Raw genomic sequence first — 16,774 nt, 5'->3', positions numbered from 1 at the left:
ACCACATCGATGCTTCTTCCTACAAATATTCTACACGTTCATTCTTAAACCTCGTATCGGTGGACATGCTAATTACATTTACGTTTCCAAAGGCACCGCTGGGGGACTCCACCAAGCGCAGCGCAATATTTTTTTGCTATTTTTTCACTACCAAACAACAATCCATCGTCGTCGTCGTCGTCGTGGCAGGGTTGGTACCGTCTCCATGGAACCGAAACGCGCCAACCAACAATAGCCGAGGTATTGGTAAAGTCAGCGGGAATTGAAGGATCGATCGTTATGTAATAGCGGCAGGAGCTACCGGATATTACACACTCCGCTTGGTGCTGCTTCGAGTAGCTGACTGATAGCGGTTTGTGAAGCTTGTTTGCGCGAAATTCATCACTACCACCTGGTGTGCCATGGCCATGTGCTTAAATGCACATGGTGAAGGTTAGTTCATATTTCAAGCTACCTTAGGAAAGGAGATGGAAAATTCGTTTCAATTGTATTTTATCTTTGTTGTTAATGGTAGGTACTAATGTAAATAATTTTTTCATAGTTTTGAATTGTAATTAAATATTTTTATTGTTCAATTCAAAAACACATTTCAATTCAAATTGAAGCAAAACCGCCCAAATAATATTTTTTAATTCCTGAAGCGCCATCTATGATTGAAAGTTGGTATCAAAATGTCTCAGACTGATTGTTCTCGTATACTACGAATTCTACATTGTTGTGGTGACGATACTAGAAAGAGTTCATTTAAAATTTTTGGAAAACGTCTAACAAGATTTTTAGAATCCAATAACTCCTTCAGATAAAGCTTCACTGTCATTTGTCTCTGTGCCACTCTGCAATGTAGTCATTCTGTTGGAAGTATAACGTCGAATATCTTTCGTAAGGAAATACCTTCATTTCGCGTTTTATATGAAGTCAATTTTTTCTTCAAAAAATACAGATCAGTGAATTAAAAAAAATATAAACTTTAGCAACATTTCCTGAATGACAAATGTGCCAGCAATTGTCAAATGACGATGAGAATAAATTCTCTTTGGGAATTGCTCATTGGGTGCAACCATTTTGACAGTGATGACAAGCAGCATAAAAGCCAATTTTTGCATTTATTTTTTGTGCTGAAAAAAATCGAAGCACTCCGACGAACCGGGAATTGAAATCTCGGGAAAAATCTCCCCATTTCGTCCATCGTGTCTATCCGTATTGTTTTCCAGTAGGCCTTTGGCGAGCTGATTTCACACGCGTGTGCTATTTGTTTTCTATCGCAAGCGTTTACCCGAGCACGCTCTACCGCTGACGACAAGCCGGGCACGACGAACCTTTGGCGGAAGGATACCGAGTTGAGGAAGCGAACGCATCATACAAACAGCATACGAAAGTGCATCTTCGTAAGCCCCCCAAAAAAAAAAGAAAGCCCACAAGCGTGATACTACGCGAAACAGCAACCATTGTAGTGGTCTTCCATTTGGAAAAGCGTTTAACTTAAGTTTCTACTACGTTTTCGTTGTTTTCTCCACTGTTTCATCATCGCCACCATCCCTCCAACAGAGGAACACCCACCCGCTGGAGCAGGCACTTGAGGTGGAAAGAAAATCAATGTTTTAGAAACAATTCACATTTTGACGCAGTTTGTGTGTGCGTGTATGTATGTGTTAATAGTAAGCTTGTGAAATTCACACCAATGCTTTAATGGTGACGAGTTGGAAAAAAGTACAATTCAGAAATAGGGCACTTTTTGTAATAAGCCATCGATCTGAAGCTTAGTTCAGATTCATAGCGTAGAGATTCCATTTTTTATGCAGTGACGATACGTGATGTTATGCTAACTTTTGCCATCATCGCCACACTCGAGTTGTTTGGGTTGCTGCGACGCGTTTGTTCGCAAAGACTTTTACCATATCAGCATACAATTGTTGAGCAGGAGCATAGTTTGTGACTGTCCTTGGTGAATTCGAACGGCACTGTAGACAGCGTTGGATTAACCATGGAAACCACCGAACGAACCGCGTCTACCGTTGCAAGCGGCAACAAGAAATTGTAAGTAGAGAGAGTCATACGGCTGAGCTGGGTTAACTTTACACCATTGCAATAATTTCTTCCTCTCCTTCTAGCGCTTTCAGTGTGGAAGAGGCCCAACATTCCTTTAAGACCACCGATAAGAATATTACAGTGGTGTGTACCGAGGGCAAACATGATCGTGGCAGTTCGAAGATCAAGCTGGTCAATGTGGTCAACTTCAAATGGGAACAGAAAAACTACCCCGGACGGTTGATAGCATGTCACAAGGATTGTTTTCTGCTTGCCTACTCGATTCGAGGTAGATCATTTTTGAACCATAGCCATAGTTTTCTAACAACCCCTAACGATCGGAACTTTTTTTGTCCTTCAACAGTAACGAAACAGTCCAAGAGTGAAAGTATGGTGCGCGTTGCGCATCTGGATCTGCCCGAACGGGCTCTGATTAAAGGGCTGTCGGATGAAATTCTCGACCTGCAGTTCTCGCACAACAACACCTACGATTGTTTGCTCGGCATTATCGAACGGACGACACTGCACGTGTACAAGGTGCTGGTGAAAGGTGAAAAGGTGTCCACCACGCTCAAGGTGAAAATCGTCGATCCGCTCGATGGGCACGCGCCGGTATGTGACCGCATAACGTGGTGCCCGTACATGAGTGACGGTGCCGATTATAGCGATGATTTCGCCAAGGAGCTGCTCGTGTGGACCCGCGGTTCAACGTTCCAGTGCTACAGTATAAGTGCGCTGGCGAAATCGTACATCGACACTACGGATCTGAAAGCGTCCGATATAGAAGAGGGTGGCTTTAAAGCGAACGATGGTGACGCAACCATTACGGGCAGTGTGTTTTCCGACGATGGTACCACACTAGCGCTCAGCTCTAGCGATGGGCTCATCCGTTTCTATCAGGTGTACCAGCATGCGAACGATCGTTCACCGAGACGATTGCATCTGTGGAAACCGCACGATGGTAAACCGATCACCAGCTTCTTCTTCCTGGACAATTACACCGAAACGGTGAACAATAAAACGATCTGGAAGCATGCGATCACGTGCGCGGAAAACAACTCCGAAATTAAGGTGTGGTGCTGCGAATCCTGGGAATGTTTGCAAACGGTCCGCCTAACGTCTCCGATCGCCGATGCATCGCTTCACTTTAAGGCGGAAATTGACATATCCTCCACGTATCTGGTGCTGACCGAACGTAACACGCGTAAAATTTACGTGCTGCAGATACGGAAAGGAAAGGGTGCCACTTCACCCGAATCCGAAACGGAGGTACCATCGAAAAAGAGCATTCTGACGAAGAAAGGGGCACGCGCAATCGTTCAACCTTACATCGTATCGATCGCAGAGTATCCACTGTCGGCATCCGTTCTTGGATTTGCCATACTTTATGCAGCTGCTGGCACCTCGAAGTACGGCGATTATGACGACGAAGACGATGACGATCAATCGGCACCGAAGTGTGTTGTAATTCGTATGTTTTTAGTACAACCAAATAATCTACAGGACTGTACGCTTATGTACGAAGCGATACCGGAAAGTGAGTGCGATTCGCTTGCGAAGGAGCTAACTTGCGAGACGGACCGGGATGTGGACGTGACGGAAAGTCAAGAAAATTCTTCCTCCGCCTCATCGTCCGCTTCGAACGAAACGACGGACAACAATGTATCGCATCCGCCATCGGAAGAAGACGATGGTGGTGGTGTTGGTGATGGTGGTACGGCATCGAAAGGGAAACCGGCAAAGGTGGACATTAAAAACGGTGATGCCGACGATGACGGATCGGACAATCCCGATGTGGTGGAGGATCCGATAGCGCTGAAAATGGCTGAAGCAGCACAAAAGCTAACGGATGTGTTTGTCGGAATCCGCACGGTACAATCATCGGCGGATAGAACGATCGTTGGAGGTACGAGTGCACCGACAACACCGGCCAGTAGCACCAAAGTGAATCTTATGACACCGGATTCCTTTAGTACGCCTGCCAGCGGTAGCCGATCGGGTAAGTTTTTCAATGCACTTCCATTCGGTAAAATGTTTGGTTGATTATGCACATACCTATATAATGTTTTGTTACGTTTGGATTTGTATTACGTTCCGTATGGTTTAGCGAATGATTTAGGTTCCCGTTTCGTAGATAAAGTTGTTTATGTTTTGTTTAATGTTGATTTAAATTTTGTTGCAATGTAGTTCCTAGTTGAATTATTGCTGGAAACAGTTCACATACAGAGTTTTGATCGCTGTAGTGTATTTGGAGAATAGTGTTTGCCTTAGTTTTTGGCTCAATATCCTTGTACACCTTCGTCCAGTATATCCGATAAAATTGTTTACAACGTTTATATCCATTAAGGGGAGTAATGCAGTCGGCAAGTTCGAAAAAATTTAATATATTTAATGCGCTTCTTGATTTTTATAAGTTTTCCTTTTATAAAATCACTCAAATAGCCTTTTCTCGAACTTCTGTCTGCATTTCTCTCCTTAAGTTTTGGTATTTTGGTAGGATAGAAGATAAACTTGGTACCCCCCCGTATGATTTGCAATTAGTTTTGAGCATCATTTTATCATTTTTTATGCGCTTTAGCTAAGATTGTTGCTATTATTTAAGCATCGATTTTACCGAGATACGGTGAGGAAAATATTTTTCTGTACCGTTTCCATTCAGCGCCCATTTAAATGGATGATATTGGCTAATGGTTCTTTTTCCGTTTGTTTGTTGTTACTGCAGCGGGAAAGGAAAACCTTAAAGATGTGCGCATTATCAACCTTTCGGAGCTGCCCTATCCCGAAATGGAAACGATCATGAATCAGTACGATAGGCGTGCTGCGGGTAGACGGCGCGGTCGGGGGTCAACGACCACCAACGTGACCACCGCCACATCGACCGGTGTTGCAAGGAAACCCAATTCATCCGTCACTAGCACGGCCAGCGCAAATGGCAGCGTGTCTAGCGATGGTAGTAGCTCCGACGACGAAGACGAGCCAGAAGAAGAGGGCGGTGGCAACACCAGCGTCGCGTCGGTTGCCGGTTCGGAACGAATCGCAAACATTACCGATGATCCGGACGATAACGGGGAAGAAGAGGAAGAGGAGGACGATACGGACGTGGAGCCAAAAGTTGTATCTTCGCAGGGTAAAAAGAACAGTGGGAAGTTGGGTTTTGCGATAGCGAACGGTGTCGGAAGCACAGCCGAACAGTCGAAAAACAGAAAGGGAGTTCACCCAGCGGGAACCGGCCAGCCGGCAGGTGTCCTTAACGTTTCGCGGACATCATTAAACATGGAACATTTTACTAAAATACTTACACTTGACGAAACGGAACCACCGACGGTTCGAGGTAGTTCAAATTGTTTTGCTACATTCTTATCAATTGCGGAATGTCATAAGCGTCACCATTCTCTGGTAAGCAATTTTGCTAAAATTATCATTTTCTTTCATTTTTCGTTAATAGAAAAAATAAAAAGCGACGAATCCGTGAAGCCGGAAGTACTCAATACGCTGTTCATGCTGGCAAAGGCCACACAGCAACATCAGCAGACAGAACCGGCAGCTGCAGTGACGGAGCTGATGGCATCCGTTGATACAAAGTCCAATCAACCCATCGTACTGCCGACGACGGAAAAGCTCGAACTCGCGTTCGTGAACATGATGAAAAGTTTGACCGAGCAATCGGAAGAAAATGCAAATGGTAAAACAAAGCACCGGAACTCAACCAACGGACCTGCTAGTATGGCACAGGAGAGCGTAATAGGTAATGGGCAGCTGTACAATACGATACGATCGAGCAAATTTCAAATGATGTATCCTTTTTTGCAGATACTCCAACAGTACCACCGATGCCATCCGCGGAAATGCTTGCCAGCGGTGGTTCGAGCCCGAGCCGGGAGGTGCAACAAATTATGTCTACCAAGGGTCCAGTGATCAGCATGGTTGAGGATCTGTTCATGTATGCGTGCGTAGAACGGAAAGACGATTACGAAGATGAAGATGATGAAGAGGAAGGTGTTGTTAATGTGACTGATCGGTTCGATGAGGAGGACGGTGTCGTGGTCGTAGCGAACGGTACCGACGACAATCCGGATGAAGTGGATGAGAAAGACGGAGAAACGGATGGGCCGGACACGAGTGTATTATTATCGGAGGAAAAGGCAGCAGCTGCTGTTTCTGCCCTGAAAGAACCCATTCCAGACATTAGCACCGTTGAGCTGCTGGAGGTAACTCATGTCCCCAAGCGCAACAAAGAATCCACCCTGAACAACAGTCCTAGCGAAGGAAAGGGAAAAGTAGAACCGAACGATGAATCTTCATCGTCCAACTTTTGGCCATCGAAAGTACCGACCGATGTACCGGTGATCGGTGATAACGATCCGAAACCATCGCCAGCCCGTGAGCGGCCGGTCACGGTCGTTCATGTGCCAGATTCGTCGAAACAAATTGCCGAACTGAGTGGCAAGCTGGACCGGATGATGGAGCTGATGCTGGTACAGTCACAACAGATCGGGGAGCTAAACATGCAGCTCGAAGCGATGAAGAAATCGAAAGCGGAAGAGCAACGGCGCTGGAACATGACGCTGAATCGCTTCAGCCAAACGTTTCCGAAGACAATCGAAACGCAGCTGTCCGCGCTGCTCGTGCAGCAAATGCTGAAGGTGGAGCAAACGGTGATGGCTTGCTTTAACAATCAGCAGGCCCGGCTGGGCGAAACACTAACGCACCTACCTCAGGCGATAATGGTTCAGCTGACGAGCCAGTTGACGCCGGTGTTGATACAGGAGATGCAGAAACGGCTGGTACCGCCCATTATCGGCAAGCTGGACGTGGTGCAACGTGCAATAAGCATGGAACTGGCGGAAAAGCTGCTCGCAAACGAAGGAGCAATGCGCGACACCATACAGCGAACGATACGCAGCGAGGTATGTAGTTTTTTTTGTTTTTTTCTCAATTTAAAACGGCCAGGCAGTATCAAGAACGACTATGTAGAGACAACCAAATACTTGAGTTTGATTTAATTCTGTTTTTTTTCTTTATCTCTCAACCAGCCTGTCACGAAAGCGATGGCCGCTGCTATACATTCCGGAATGCGGCCAGTATTGCTAGAAGTTTATCAACAATCATTGCGAGAAGTCATACTGCCCACCTACAACGTCGCCTCGAAGGAACTGTTCCGACAACTTAGCGCAGCATTCACGCATGGCACTGTACAGCGTAAGTATATTTGTGTTACGATTAGGCGTCGTGTGCCGGCGAGTCTAACGCGTTATGTTCGTTTCCCGCAGTAATGGTGAAGATTGACGGTCATCTCGACCGGGTGGCAAAGATGGAAGAAGTTGCGACCGGCTGTCTAGAGATAATACGCAAAATGCCGAATGAGCTTGGATCCGCCGCGGACGATATAATTAAAAATGCTGTCCGAGTGGTACGGCAGGGCGTGGAAAAGGATATCCGTGCGCTAGAAACGACACTGCTGAAGTCGATACGCGATCACATCGGGCAAGAGATCGAGAAGGGTTTCGAGGCGCAAACATCCTCGCTGGAAGATTCCGTCCTGTCGGTGGTACGGTCCCAGGCACAGACACCCGCACCGAGTAATATGGACGTGCAGGACCAGATCAAGCAGTATCTTAGCGGGGGCCAGATCAACAAAGCGTTCCACAAGGCACTGCTCTCGAACGATCTGAGTCTGGTGGAGTTTCTGCTTGAGCGGGCCGACCACAAGCAGGTGTTTAATCCGTGTCCACTCGAGCAGACGGTACTGCTGTCGCTGATACAGCAAGTATCCGCTGATATGAGCAACTACAATGAACTAAAGCAGAAGTAGGTGTAGCATGAAAGGATAACGTCATGGATGGAACTGTATTAATCCTGGTTTTTTTCTCTCCCTTTTTCACAGGTATTTGTCGGATGCGATAGTTAGTCTAAACTTTCAAGATCCGATCACGAAGGAACACTCACCGAAGGTGATAATGGAGCTGATAAACAACTGTCAGAAGTTTATGTCCGACAACCCCTCCAATCCGCTTTGTACCGGTATCAAAATGTTGGTCATTGCCGCACAGTACATGGGCTACAAGAACATCTGATATCTGCTCAAGTAGCAGCAGCAGCAGCAGCAACAAAAACGGCAAACCAAGACTGACGGCACCTGAATTCATTCAAATCCCGACTCTCCCTCTGTCTTTGTAAACCTCAAGCAATCGAATTAATCATTTTTAATTTTAAATCCATTTTCATACCACGAAAAAGACAAGCTACATAGGTGAGAAAAAGGGATGCCAGTTTGGAACCATTTGTTATTTCTCTGCACTTTAATGATGCACAACTTTCGTTTTTTTTACTTTTAAATTAACTTTTACCTTTATTTTACTTGGTTTTCGTCGGTTTTCTGTTCACAAAGTTTACGAACGAATTTCTTTTACGAAAAATTAACAATTCCGTTTAAACGGAACGTCTCTCTTTGAAACGTTTTCCCATCGTTTTATCCCATTTGACTAAAGCGCACCACTATTACTATCTACTTCCGGGGAGCAAGTAAAGTACAAGCGCTGTTGTGCTGTGGAGAGTCGTCCCATGCCGCTTCTGTGTAGCTACTAAGACCTATCTGTGAGACAGAGCAAAAGGAACTGATTATGTGTATCATTTTGTCGTGTGTTGTCGAGGTGTAATCAAAGGACGGGAAAACAACAGCAACAAATCACATCCTTCAGAATCATTTTTAGTTTATAAAGCAAGAAAATAAAACCTATCATACCATGTCCATGCTCCGCAAAAAAAAACAAACACTAGTTGGCAGTTTATTTTGAAAGAAGTTTCGTATATCTATAATTCGATGTCAATTGAGGTTATTTTTCGGTACTGTTTAGTGATTGAAGATAGCGCGAGAAATTATTACTTATTACTTGGTATTTTATTTACTTTCTTTATTTTGCAATCCATTCGATGATTTCAAATGCTCAATAACGTGTTTCGGTAGTTTAATCCGTTTTCTACTCTTTTTCTTAACCTTTCCACTATCATCATTTGCGGCCGGTTCACTTTTTCCATTTGTAGCATTTTTCTTTTTCTTCGACTTTTTGCACGAAAGTGGGTTAGGATTTTTGGGTTTTTTGGGCTTCTTACGAACGTTAGTATCAGGCGCAGTAATACCTTCTTTCGCTTTTAATTTTTGTATCGTCGATTGATCGAGCTCACGTATTCCGATGCGGTTTTTCTGCCCATCAGTAGCCGCCTGACGGTGCGCCTCGGACGGTTGAACCAACGTCGGAACGGATCCATTGTGCAGGTAAAACAGTGGTATGCCCGGACTGTCCCGTACCCATTGCTGCAGTGCGCGGTCCTGCGTTGCAACGATGTAGTGGCATGTTTTCGTCATCGCCTTAATGCATGCCGCACCATCGAGCGGTTGTTTTTCGTGCCCGCAACGATGTACTAGAAATTTCTTCAACAGCTGACTGATGCTGATGAATGCCGGGCCAAGATTATCCGTCTCCGTGATGATACATGCCGTCACGATCGGTTTCACCTCGCACTGGAAGTACTTCTTTAACTGCTCTTCTATTTGTAGCCGCACCTGATAGGAAAAGGATTTGATCATTACATTTAGTGTATTAATATCATTATTCACTGGGACACATTTTCCTCTGGGAAGTACCTTGTACGCAGCGTTACAGAAACTGCCATCGATCAGCACAAGCAATGGTTCGCGGAATCCAAAATTGTTTATATAAAAACTCATATATTTACGAGTTTTCTTGTGTTTTGTTATCTTCATTCTTAATAATAAAGAACTTTTCCTTCTGCTGCTTTTTTCGCGTACAGATTAATCCTTAACACGTTTCATCGAAATAAATAATAACAAACGAGTTTCGAAGCCAAATTTGACATTTCGTCGATTCATCGATTTTTTTTGTTCCGTTCCTTGCGCACAGTGAGAAGCTTCGATTGTTTCATTTTATCATTATAAGTTTTCCTATTTCACACAAAAAGTTTTAATAATTTTAAAAACATTTCTACATTTAGTAAACTACTTCATTCTGCAAAGTTGATAGAAATCTTCCTTGTAAAACAATCAAACAAAATAATATTTTTGCATGGTACTGCTCCGACGCTGTTTAAGAGCTGTTTAGGAATCACACAAACTTAATTGCTGCTTAATCGTACCTATGTAATACCAATTGGGTATAAACCGTTAAATTTATTCATTTTTAAACGTTACAACCTCAAGAGGTGCTTGGCATGCTACTTGTAGCATTGAAAGGCATTAATTACTCGTAATTTAGTTAGTTCTACGAATGGGAGCACGATCCGAATGGAACTTGGTACCGATTCTATCGTATAAGGAACGGAACACGTGTGTAGTATGGGGCAGCCCAGCAATCTGTAATTTAAAATTACACACAACTCATGACGACCTTTATTGTAAAACAATACGTTCTTCTTTATTTCTTCAACGCGTTGTACAACGAAAGCACACTACAAAAAACGAAAAAATTGCAAAATATAAAACAGCAACTATACATTTTACACTTTTCTATGCCTTTTCTCGCTCTAGCCTAAGTTCGCGCTAGTTCATAATGTAGACCAAAAAGATGAGGGAAGCCCTCGTATCTCTACCCCCTATCACTTGTATACCGCAATGATTCGCAATGAACGAATTGTTTGATTTGCATGATCGTTTAACGCCTTCACTAAAGCTACGTTTTTTTTCACGGACTTTTCCGCCTGTATATCTATCTAATTACGGTTACAGCTTCTCCGGTAAAGTGGTGTTTCGTCTGATGGATGTAGATCCCGTATCTTTCCCCCCTTCACCGTCCGCAGAAGCAGTACAGCTTGAGCCGATAGTCATCGACACAGAAGCTTTGCTTGCCGTACAGATTAGTTCGGCTTACCGTGCCGGTCAGGAAGCTGTCGTTGTTGGAATCGATCCGTACCGTCGCTTCGAACTCACCGTCGCCCGGTTTCGTCACAAACCGTACACTGATGTCGCTGAACTTATGCTTGGCAGTAATGTTCTCCGGCGACATGCCGACACTCGCATCCTCGATCGAGTTCAGATGCAGCACGCTACACTGCGGATACTCCAGCAGCAGGTGGTTTACCCGATCGACGGCAAACCGTGCCGCCTGTATGACTTGATGATCGTTCTTCGCCAGCGGCTTATGATCGTGACAGGTACACCAGTGTGGCGCAATTCCCGCATCCTCACACGTGCGTGTGGCCGGTACCGGCAGAAACAAACTAATGCCCCTTGGGATGGGTCTCACTTCCAGCAGCTCCTCGGTTCGTTCGCGAACCGATTCCGTCGACAGACCGGAAAGGTCCAGAAACTCTTTCAACGTTTCGTACAGATCGAAGTGTGTCGTCAGCCGCAAACGGTTCCGGCGAAGATTGTGAAAGGCGGAAGGATACTGGCCCCGGAACCAGGCTGGCAGTATGAAGATAAGAAACGGTTGCCTTTCCTCCATCATGCCCTGGTAAGTGTTTCGAAACGATCCCCACCGGATGCCATGATCGCTCATCAAAATAAGCACCGTCCGGTTTAGATAGTGCTGCTGCTGTTCGTTCATGAACTCCAGCACCTGCCGATAGTCGTCATCGATCAGTGAAGGATTGTTGAAGAAATCGTGCGTCATGCCGACAGCCCACAGCAGGGAAAACACCGGTTCCTTCGCTCCGAACGTTTTCACAAGCTTGCGGGCATAATCCAACAGGACGCGGGTCGGATTACGTCCACCCAGACAAAGTTTGGCGTTAAGCTTCTTATTGTACCCCACGCTCGATTCCATCTGGCGGAAAAAGTTTCTCAGGTAGTAGTCAGTCGGTTGCTGACGGAAGCCCTTCTTGCCGTAGTTGAACGTGGCCATCGCCGAACTATCCTCGGCGTACACCGTCCGATAGCCGGCGGCACCGAACTTGTTCCACACGAACTGACACAGGTCAAAGGTACTGCTGGCATTTGGAAGACATGCTGCACCGAGCTCCTCGATGTCCAGCCCGGTTAGGGCTGGTATCATGTTGGGAAATGTATTGTCACCCACTTTGTTGTACCCGAACATCTCGATGCCTGTGAAGGGGAGTGGAAGAAACATTAGCCTATTCCCTGGAGCAGCTACTGAGGAGGTACTGATCACTCCGCCTATACTAACCGTTTAAGGTGTTAAGTAGATAATCGGTTGTTTGATTCATTTGGCGGTGTAAATTCAATCTCGAAACCGCATCTAAGCCTAGTATCATCACATTCAGCTGCTGCTGCTGATCGCCCATCAACAAACTGGGATCGTCCTCCCCACCCTGGTGGCGCTCCTTCCGGCTTCGTAACCTCTTCTCGACGGATTTCTTCTTCAACGGTACGAACGCAAAGTAATCCCAGTAGAAGGGATCCTTCAAACCGGCGTGATGGCAGTTAATCATCACGAACTCTTCCTCACGCACGGTAAACCGCTCCGGATAGTCGAAACAGCTTTCGTTCCCAACCTGATGCTCCTCCTGATCGGTTAATCGTTCGAATGGCCGTATACAGCACTGTATCATGCTCGCGTTCGTGACGTTGTAATGTCGCTCAATGTCTTCAGCCGACAGCTGAAACCAGATCCACCGTTCGTCGGCTTCCAGCAGCGCCGGTACACACTCGATCGGTTCCGGACGCTCGATAAACTTCTGTATCTGTGCGTTCGTCACCGGGAAGCTTGGCATCTTGCAACCGATCGTATTGACGAAGTACGAGCTGTTGTAGTTAAAGTGTTGCTCATCGTCCCGCGTTTCCAGCGCTTCGTTCCAGAGCGGTGCCTCCAGTGCGTCATAGTCCCACCAGAACGGACGCTCGATCACGTACAGCAAACAGGCGAACACGGAACCCATCATGAGCAGAACCTTGAAGCGTGTTTTCTTTTTCCGCAACGGTCCCATCCGTCGATCGTTTGGAAGCAATGGTTTGTAGTGATGAACGCTGTGGCTCGATCGGTAACGATGTGCAAAGCTGTAATGAAATAAGTTTACTTTTTTAAATTCATTTCATTTTTTTTTTTTGAATGAACTTCAACTCCTCCACGTACTACCAAGTGTCATCGAAGTCTTCCTGCATTCAAAATTCAATAACTGATGGCGAGGACTAGGTTTCTATTGATTCTTGTTTTCGGTCACCGAACTCATCATCCGGACCACCCGGAAGAATCGAGATAAAGCTTTAGCTCAAGAGTAGTAAAAAAAAGTTGGCATTGGAAGCTGTCGTTGCCAACAAACACACTATCCCGGCTTTCGTATTCCGGAACTCCCACTGTAGCAAATAAATCAGTAAACTTTTCCCCTCCCCGTTTGGAACAACGCCAAGTCATGTTCCAGTTTTCATGTTTTCGTGCAGTTTTCTTTTGATCCTTTGGCTTCTTACTTGCTTTCCGGTGGGATCGAATACCTTGTAAGACACTTCTTTCTTTGTATTATTGCTTTCTTCACAATTTTTTTGGGAGAAAAAAAAACTTTTATACCGGAAAAGCCTACAGAACTGTGCCAGAAAAAGAAACAGGACACAACTCGCACCAACCAAGAATTCGGCCACCAAAGGCTATAAACCTAGATTTATTGTCTGTCTGGAACGACTTGAAATTTGTTGTGTGAATAGAAAACCGGGCCATTATAATACTGGACAACAGTAATGTGTTAAGACTTTTTGAACTCTTGACGATCAGTGTACATGATCTCTCTCATCTTTAGTAACCTATGATTAAATGTCGACAAACAAAACCCACGTAGGTATGGTTTGATGAATGCAATCGCTTACAACATGGTAATCAACACGTTCCAAACACGGTCCAATATGGGTGCCGGGTGACCCCACGATAGTAACTAATTCGATGTTTAACACGGAGTTGAACGTGTCAAGAAAAGCAATTAAAAATTCAATTTACTTTAATTTTCCACCACAAAGGTGTGACGACGAATTGCGACACGAACTGTAAAGCTTTTCCATTCGCCTACTATGTACAGCTCAAAAACGCAGCAGTGTAATTGGAAGTTGTTGCTAGAACACCACGTGCAGCAGCAGCTACTGCTATCGAACCGTGCCAAATGATCTTTTTCCATTTGAAGGAGACCGCACAACCACCTTGCCCTAAAAGTGTACCGGCGTGCTGATTGATTCCGTGCTGACACCGTGTGTGGATGTGTACACCATCATCAAACCCAATCGCGGTGCTCGATGTGCTTACGAATTGCAATTTAAATTACCTCCCGAAGCAAGTGCCGAAAGCGCCGAAGAAAGACTAACGTTGGCCAACAAATAATCGAACCCCCGGCAAAAGGGCCTTCAATTAATCAAGGGCCAGCTGTTGAAGCACATCAAAGCAGCAGCAGCACGTAGAAATGTGGAGAAGGATAAGCCCGTGGCGAATGGCCCTTATGGATAGCTTTTGACGCTTGTACTTAATTAAGAAGAAGCGATATCATTAATTGAATGGGAGAAAATTGATTCGCATCTGGTTGCTTCTTCTCATCCAAGCCAAGGGGAAGTAAAAATCCTTGACGGAGTTACAGCAATCTTCAAAGGCTAAGTAAGTACTTTCGTTTTATTTACTTCTTCAAAGAGATATGATTTAAATCTTGTTACAAACCCTTCGCGTTCGCTGTGTAATATCGTGTGATGGGTTTAGTTTGCTACCGCATCACTAATCCCCTGCATTGAAAGAGGGTTCCTCCAACAGGAACTCTCAAACACTCGGAAAAAACGGAGGAATAGAAAAAAAACTTCCGGTACGCCCATTACTCGTCCAAAGAAAAATTGTCCGCGAAAGGAGAAAGTTTCATCAATCCTTTCGAATGGTACCATTCATCACCGGAATGCGCAGATGTTTGCACTTTGGATTTGGTTCCCGTTGCTTCCTTTTCTGCTGCTTGTGTCTCCCGCGGGACCTTCATGGTGAGTAGCAGCAGAACTTCAGCTACGTTATCTGGTTACATTGTTTTTTTTTGTTACCCATTTCAGACCCGAAGCGGACGCGATTGGAAGGTTGTTGACGTCTGGTAAGGAGCAAACGAGAGTGTAAGAGATTAACTACCACCTACCGCCTAAAAACGAACCCAAATAGGTCCCCACATAGGGCACAAGGAGTGTCACTCTTCGTCGGTGTGTGACCAGATAGGAAGGATAACCATACCATGGTCGTTGTTTGTGTCCCTTCTTTGCTTTGCACTGCAAAATAACGACATCTGAAACCATCCGACCCAAGGTTGTTAGGTTTCTTCACCCTCGAGCGCACGAGCAATTCAAATCCTTTTCGGATTGAATTTTAACTCAATTCCATCACGTTTCCAATCTACATTAGCCGGAAGGGTGGTCACCAGGCAGACATTCATTCACTGGTGACAACGAAGAATGGTAGCAGCGATCTGGGCGGAATATTGCTTTCGGATGGTGAATTCTGAGTGTGGACAATTCAGTTTTCAATTTGCACCTTCTGTCCTAAGCTTCAGAGCAATGAAAGGACAACACATTTGTTTCTTGGATGGTTAGCAATATGCGACTTTCTGGCACTCCGATTCGCCGATTAGTCTACACACACACATTGTGAGAGAGAGAGAGAGAGAGAGAAGGAAGGGATTAGACATTGGTCCCATCGCATCACACTCTGTACCGACATGGTCAGCATTCCCGTTTGCTATTGATGTTTATTTTTCCCATATTTTCCACCAAATTAATTCGGTTCCGTATTTGATCACAGGAAAGCATTATCCTTGAAAAGGTACTAACGTCGGGGAGACGATATGTTGAAGGATACATGGGGACAGTAGGAACACGGATGCAAGGAATAATACGCTTCATTACCTTTCGGTATTGTACAGACTCCCCATTTCCCGGATCGCTCGCTCTGTCCCCGCCTTTTTGCCTATTAGCCGCACTGTTCCACAATCAAGATGAGCTTAACTGTAGCAAAGTTGTCATTTTGTACACAAACTACAAATGTACCATAAATTGTATTTCTTCTATACACAGTTAATTCCCTGTAATATTTATCTGCTTTTTAACTTGTTTGTAATGGACACTCTCACACACACGGCACATACACACAAACACTCACATAATGCTTTCCAAGGGCTCTCGGAATTTAGCAAAACGGACCAACGAAACTCAAACCACCCGGCGGCAATGGTGGTACTTCAACAACTGAGCTTCAGGAGATATTGCGATTTGCCGAGAGATTCAGGAGATTTTTATCATCGCAGCAAACCATGTACCATCTCCCACCTCCCCCCCCCCCCCCCCCCCAAAGACCAACCCTACGCGATTCCTGGTAGCGAGCAACGTGATCACCATGCGCCTCCACCGGATAATGGTGGTTGCCCTCACATGGTTCACATGCAGAGGGGAAAAAAAGCGAGAGTGAAGCCACAAGCAGGAATTTATGTGCGATTCATAGGTTCGCTACTGTTCCATTTGCTTTTTTTTTGCATTGAGAGACCCTTGGCAAGGGAGAACGGTAGCAGCCTCAGCTTCGAACCGGAACCTCGTGGAGTTTGCGCCGAAGATCGAAGCATCCACAGAATCCGGCAACCAGAGCGGGAGTGTGAGAGCGAGCACGAACTGATGATGGTGAGCATCTTTCGTATCGTCATGGTAACATTCCATTAGTAAGGGCGCTGGCAACGCGGAGCCTCTTCTAGCGGTGTATCCTTGTCACCAAAAGCTCTCTCTCTCTCACTCATCGTGAGATCATACAATGATGGGTGAGTAAGAATACGATGCTCACGACCGAAACAAACACGGCAT

General features: G+C 45.3%; 3 protein-coding genes across 5 annotated transcripts; 1 reads left to right on the top strand and 2 right to left on the bottom strand.

The window, feature by feature from the left end:
* The first annotated feature begins 1,066 nt into the window (after nt 1-1,066).
* On the top strand, nt 1,067-8,317 carry LOC125763255 (enhancer of mRNA-decapping protein 4 homolog). Of its 2 annotated transcripts, XM_049426146.1 has the most exons (9): nt 1,067-2,034; nt 2,109-2,314; nt 2,390-4,024; nt 4,748-5,356; nt 5,471-5,770; nt 5,836-6,932; nt 7,059-7,224; nt 7,296-7,833; nt 7,910-8,317. In XM_049426146.1, exons 1-9 carry the CDS (start codon nt 1,982-1,984, stop codon nt 8,097-8,099), a joined length of 4,794 nt encoding a protein of 1,597 aa, XP_049282103.1. In that variant the 5' UTR covers nt 1,067-1,981; the 3' UTR covers nt 8,100-8,317. The 2 variants fall into 2 exon arrangements, with proteins under 2 accessions (XP_049282103.1, XP_049282104.1); XM_049426147.1 differs by lacking the exon at nt 4,748-5,356 and having other exon boundaries at nt 1,068-2,034.
* Nucleotides 8,318-8,901: 584 nt separating this feature from the next.
* On the bottom strand, nt 8,902-9,898 carry LOC125763265 (rRNA-processing protein UTP23 homolog). Its single transcript, XM_049426173.1, has 2 exons — nt 9,668-9,898; nt 8,902-9,586 (listed from the first exon to the last, which is right to left on the bottom strand). The coding sequence occupies exons 1-2, from the start codon at nt 9,785-9,787 to the stop codon at nt 8,924-8,926; spliced, it is 783 nt and encodes a 260-aa protein (XP_049282130.1). The 5' UTR covers nt 9,788-9,898; the 3' UTR covers nt 8,902-8,923.
* A 530-nt stretch (nt 9,899-10,428) lies between these two features.
* LOC125763260 (uncharacterized) lies at nt 10,429-16,231 on the bottom strand. Of its 2 annotated transcripts, none has more exons than XM_049426163.1 (3): nt 15,833-16,231; nt 12,165-12,994; nt 10,429-12,082 (listed from the first exon to the last, which is right to left on the bottom strand). In XM_049426163.1, the coding sequence occupies exons 1-3, from the start codon at nt 15,856-15,858 to the stop codon at nt 10,824-10,826; spliced, it is 2,115 nt and encodes a 704-aa protein (XP_049282120.1). In that variant the 5' UTR covers nt 15,859-16,231; the 3' UTR covers nt 10,429-10,823. The 2 variants fall into 2 exon arrangements, with proteins under 2 accessions (XP_049282120.1, XP_049282119.1); XM_049426162.1 differs by lacking the exon at nt 15,833-16,231 and adding an exon at nt 15,073-15,198.
* Between the last annotated feature and the right edge of the window lie 543 nt (nt 16,232-16,774).

The sequence above is a fragment of the Anopheles funestus genome, chromosome 2RL (assembly GCF_943734845.2).
Source record: "Anopheles funestus chromosome 2RL, idAnoFuneDA-416_04, whole genome shotgun sequence".
In the NCBI taxonomy this organism is placed as follows: domain Eukaryota; kingdom Metazoa; phylum Arthropoda; class Insecta; order Diptera; family Culicidae; genus Anopheles; species Anopheles funestus.
Note: the sequence above shows the minus strand (reverse complement) of the source record. Positions and strands in the feature narration are given on the sequence as shown.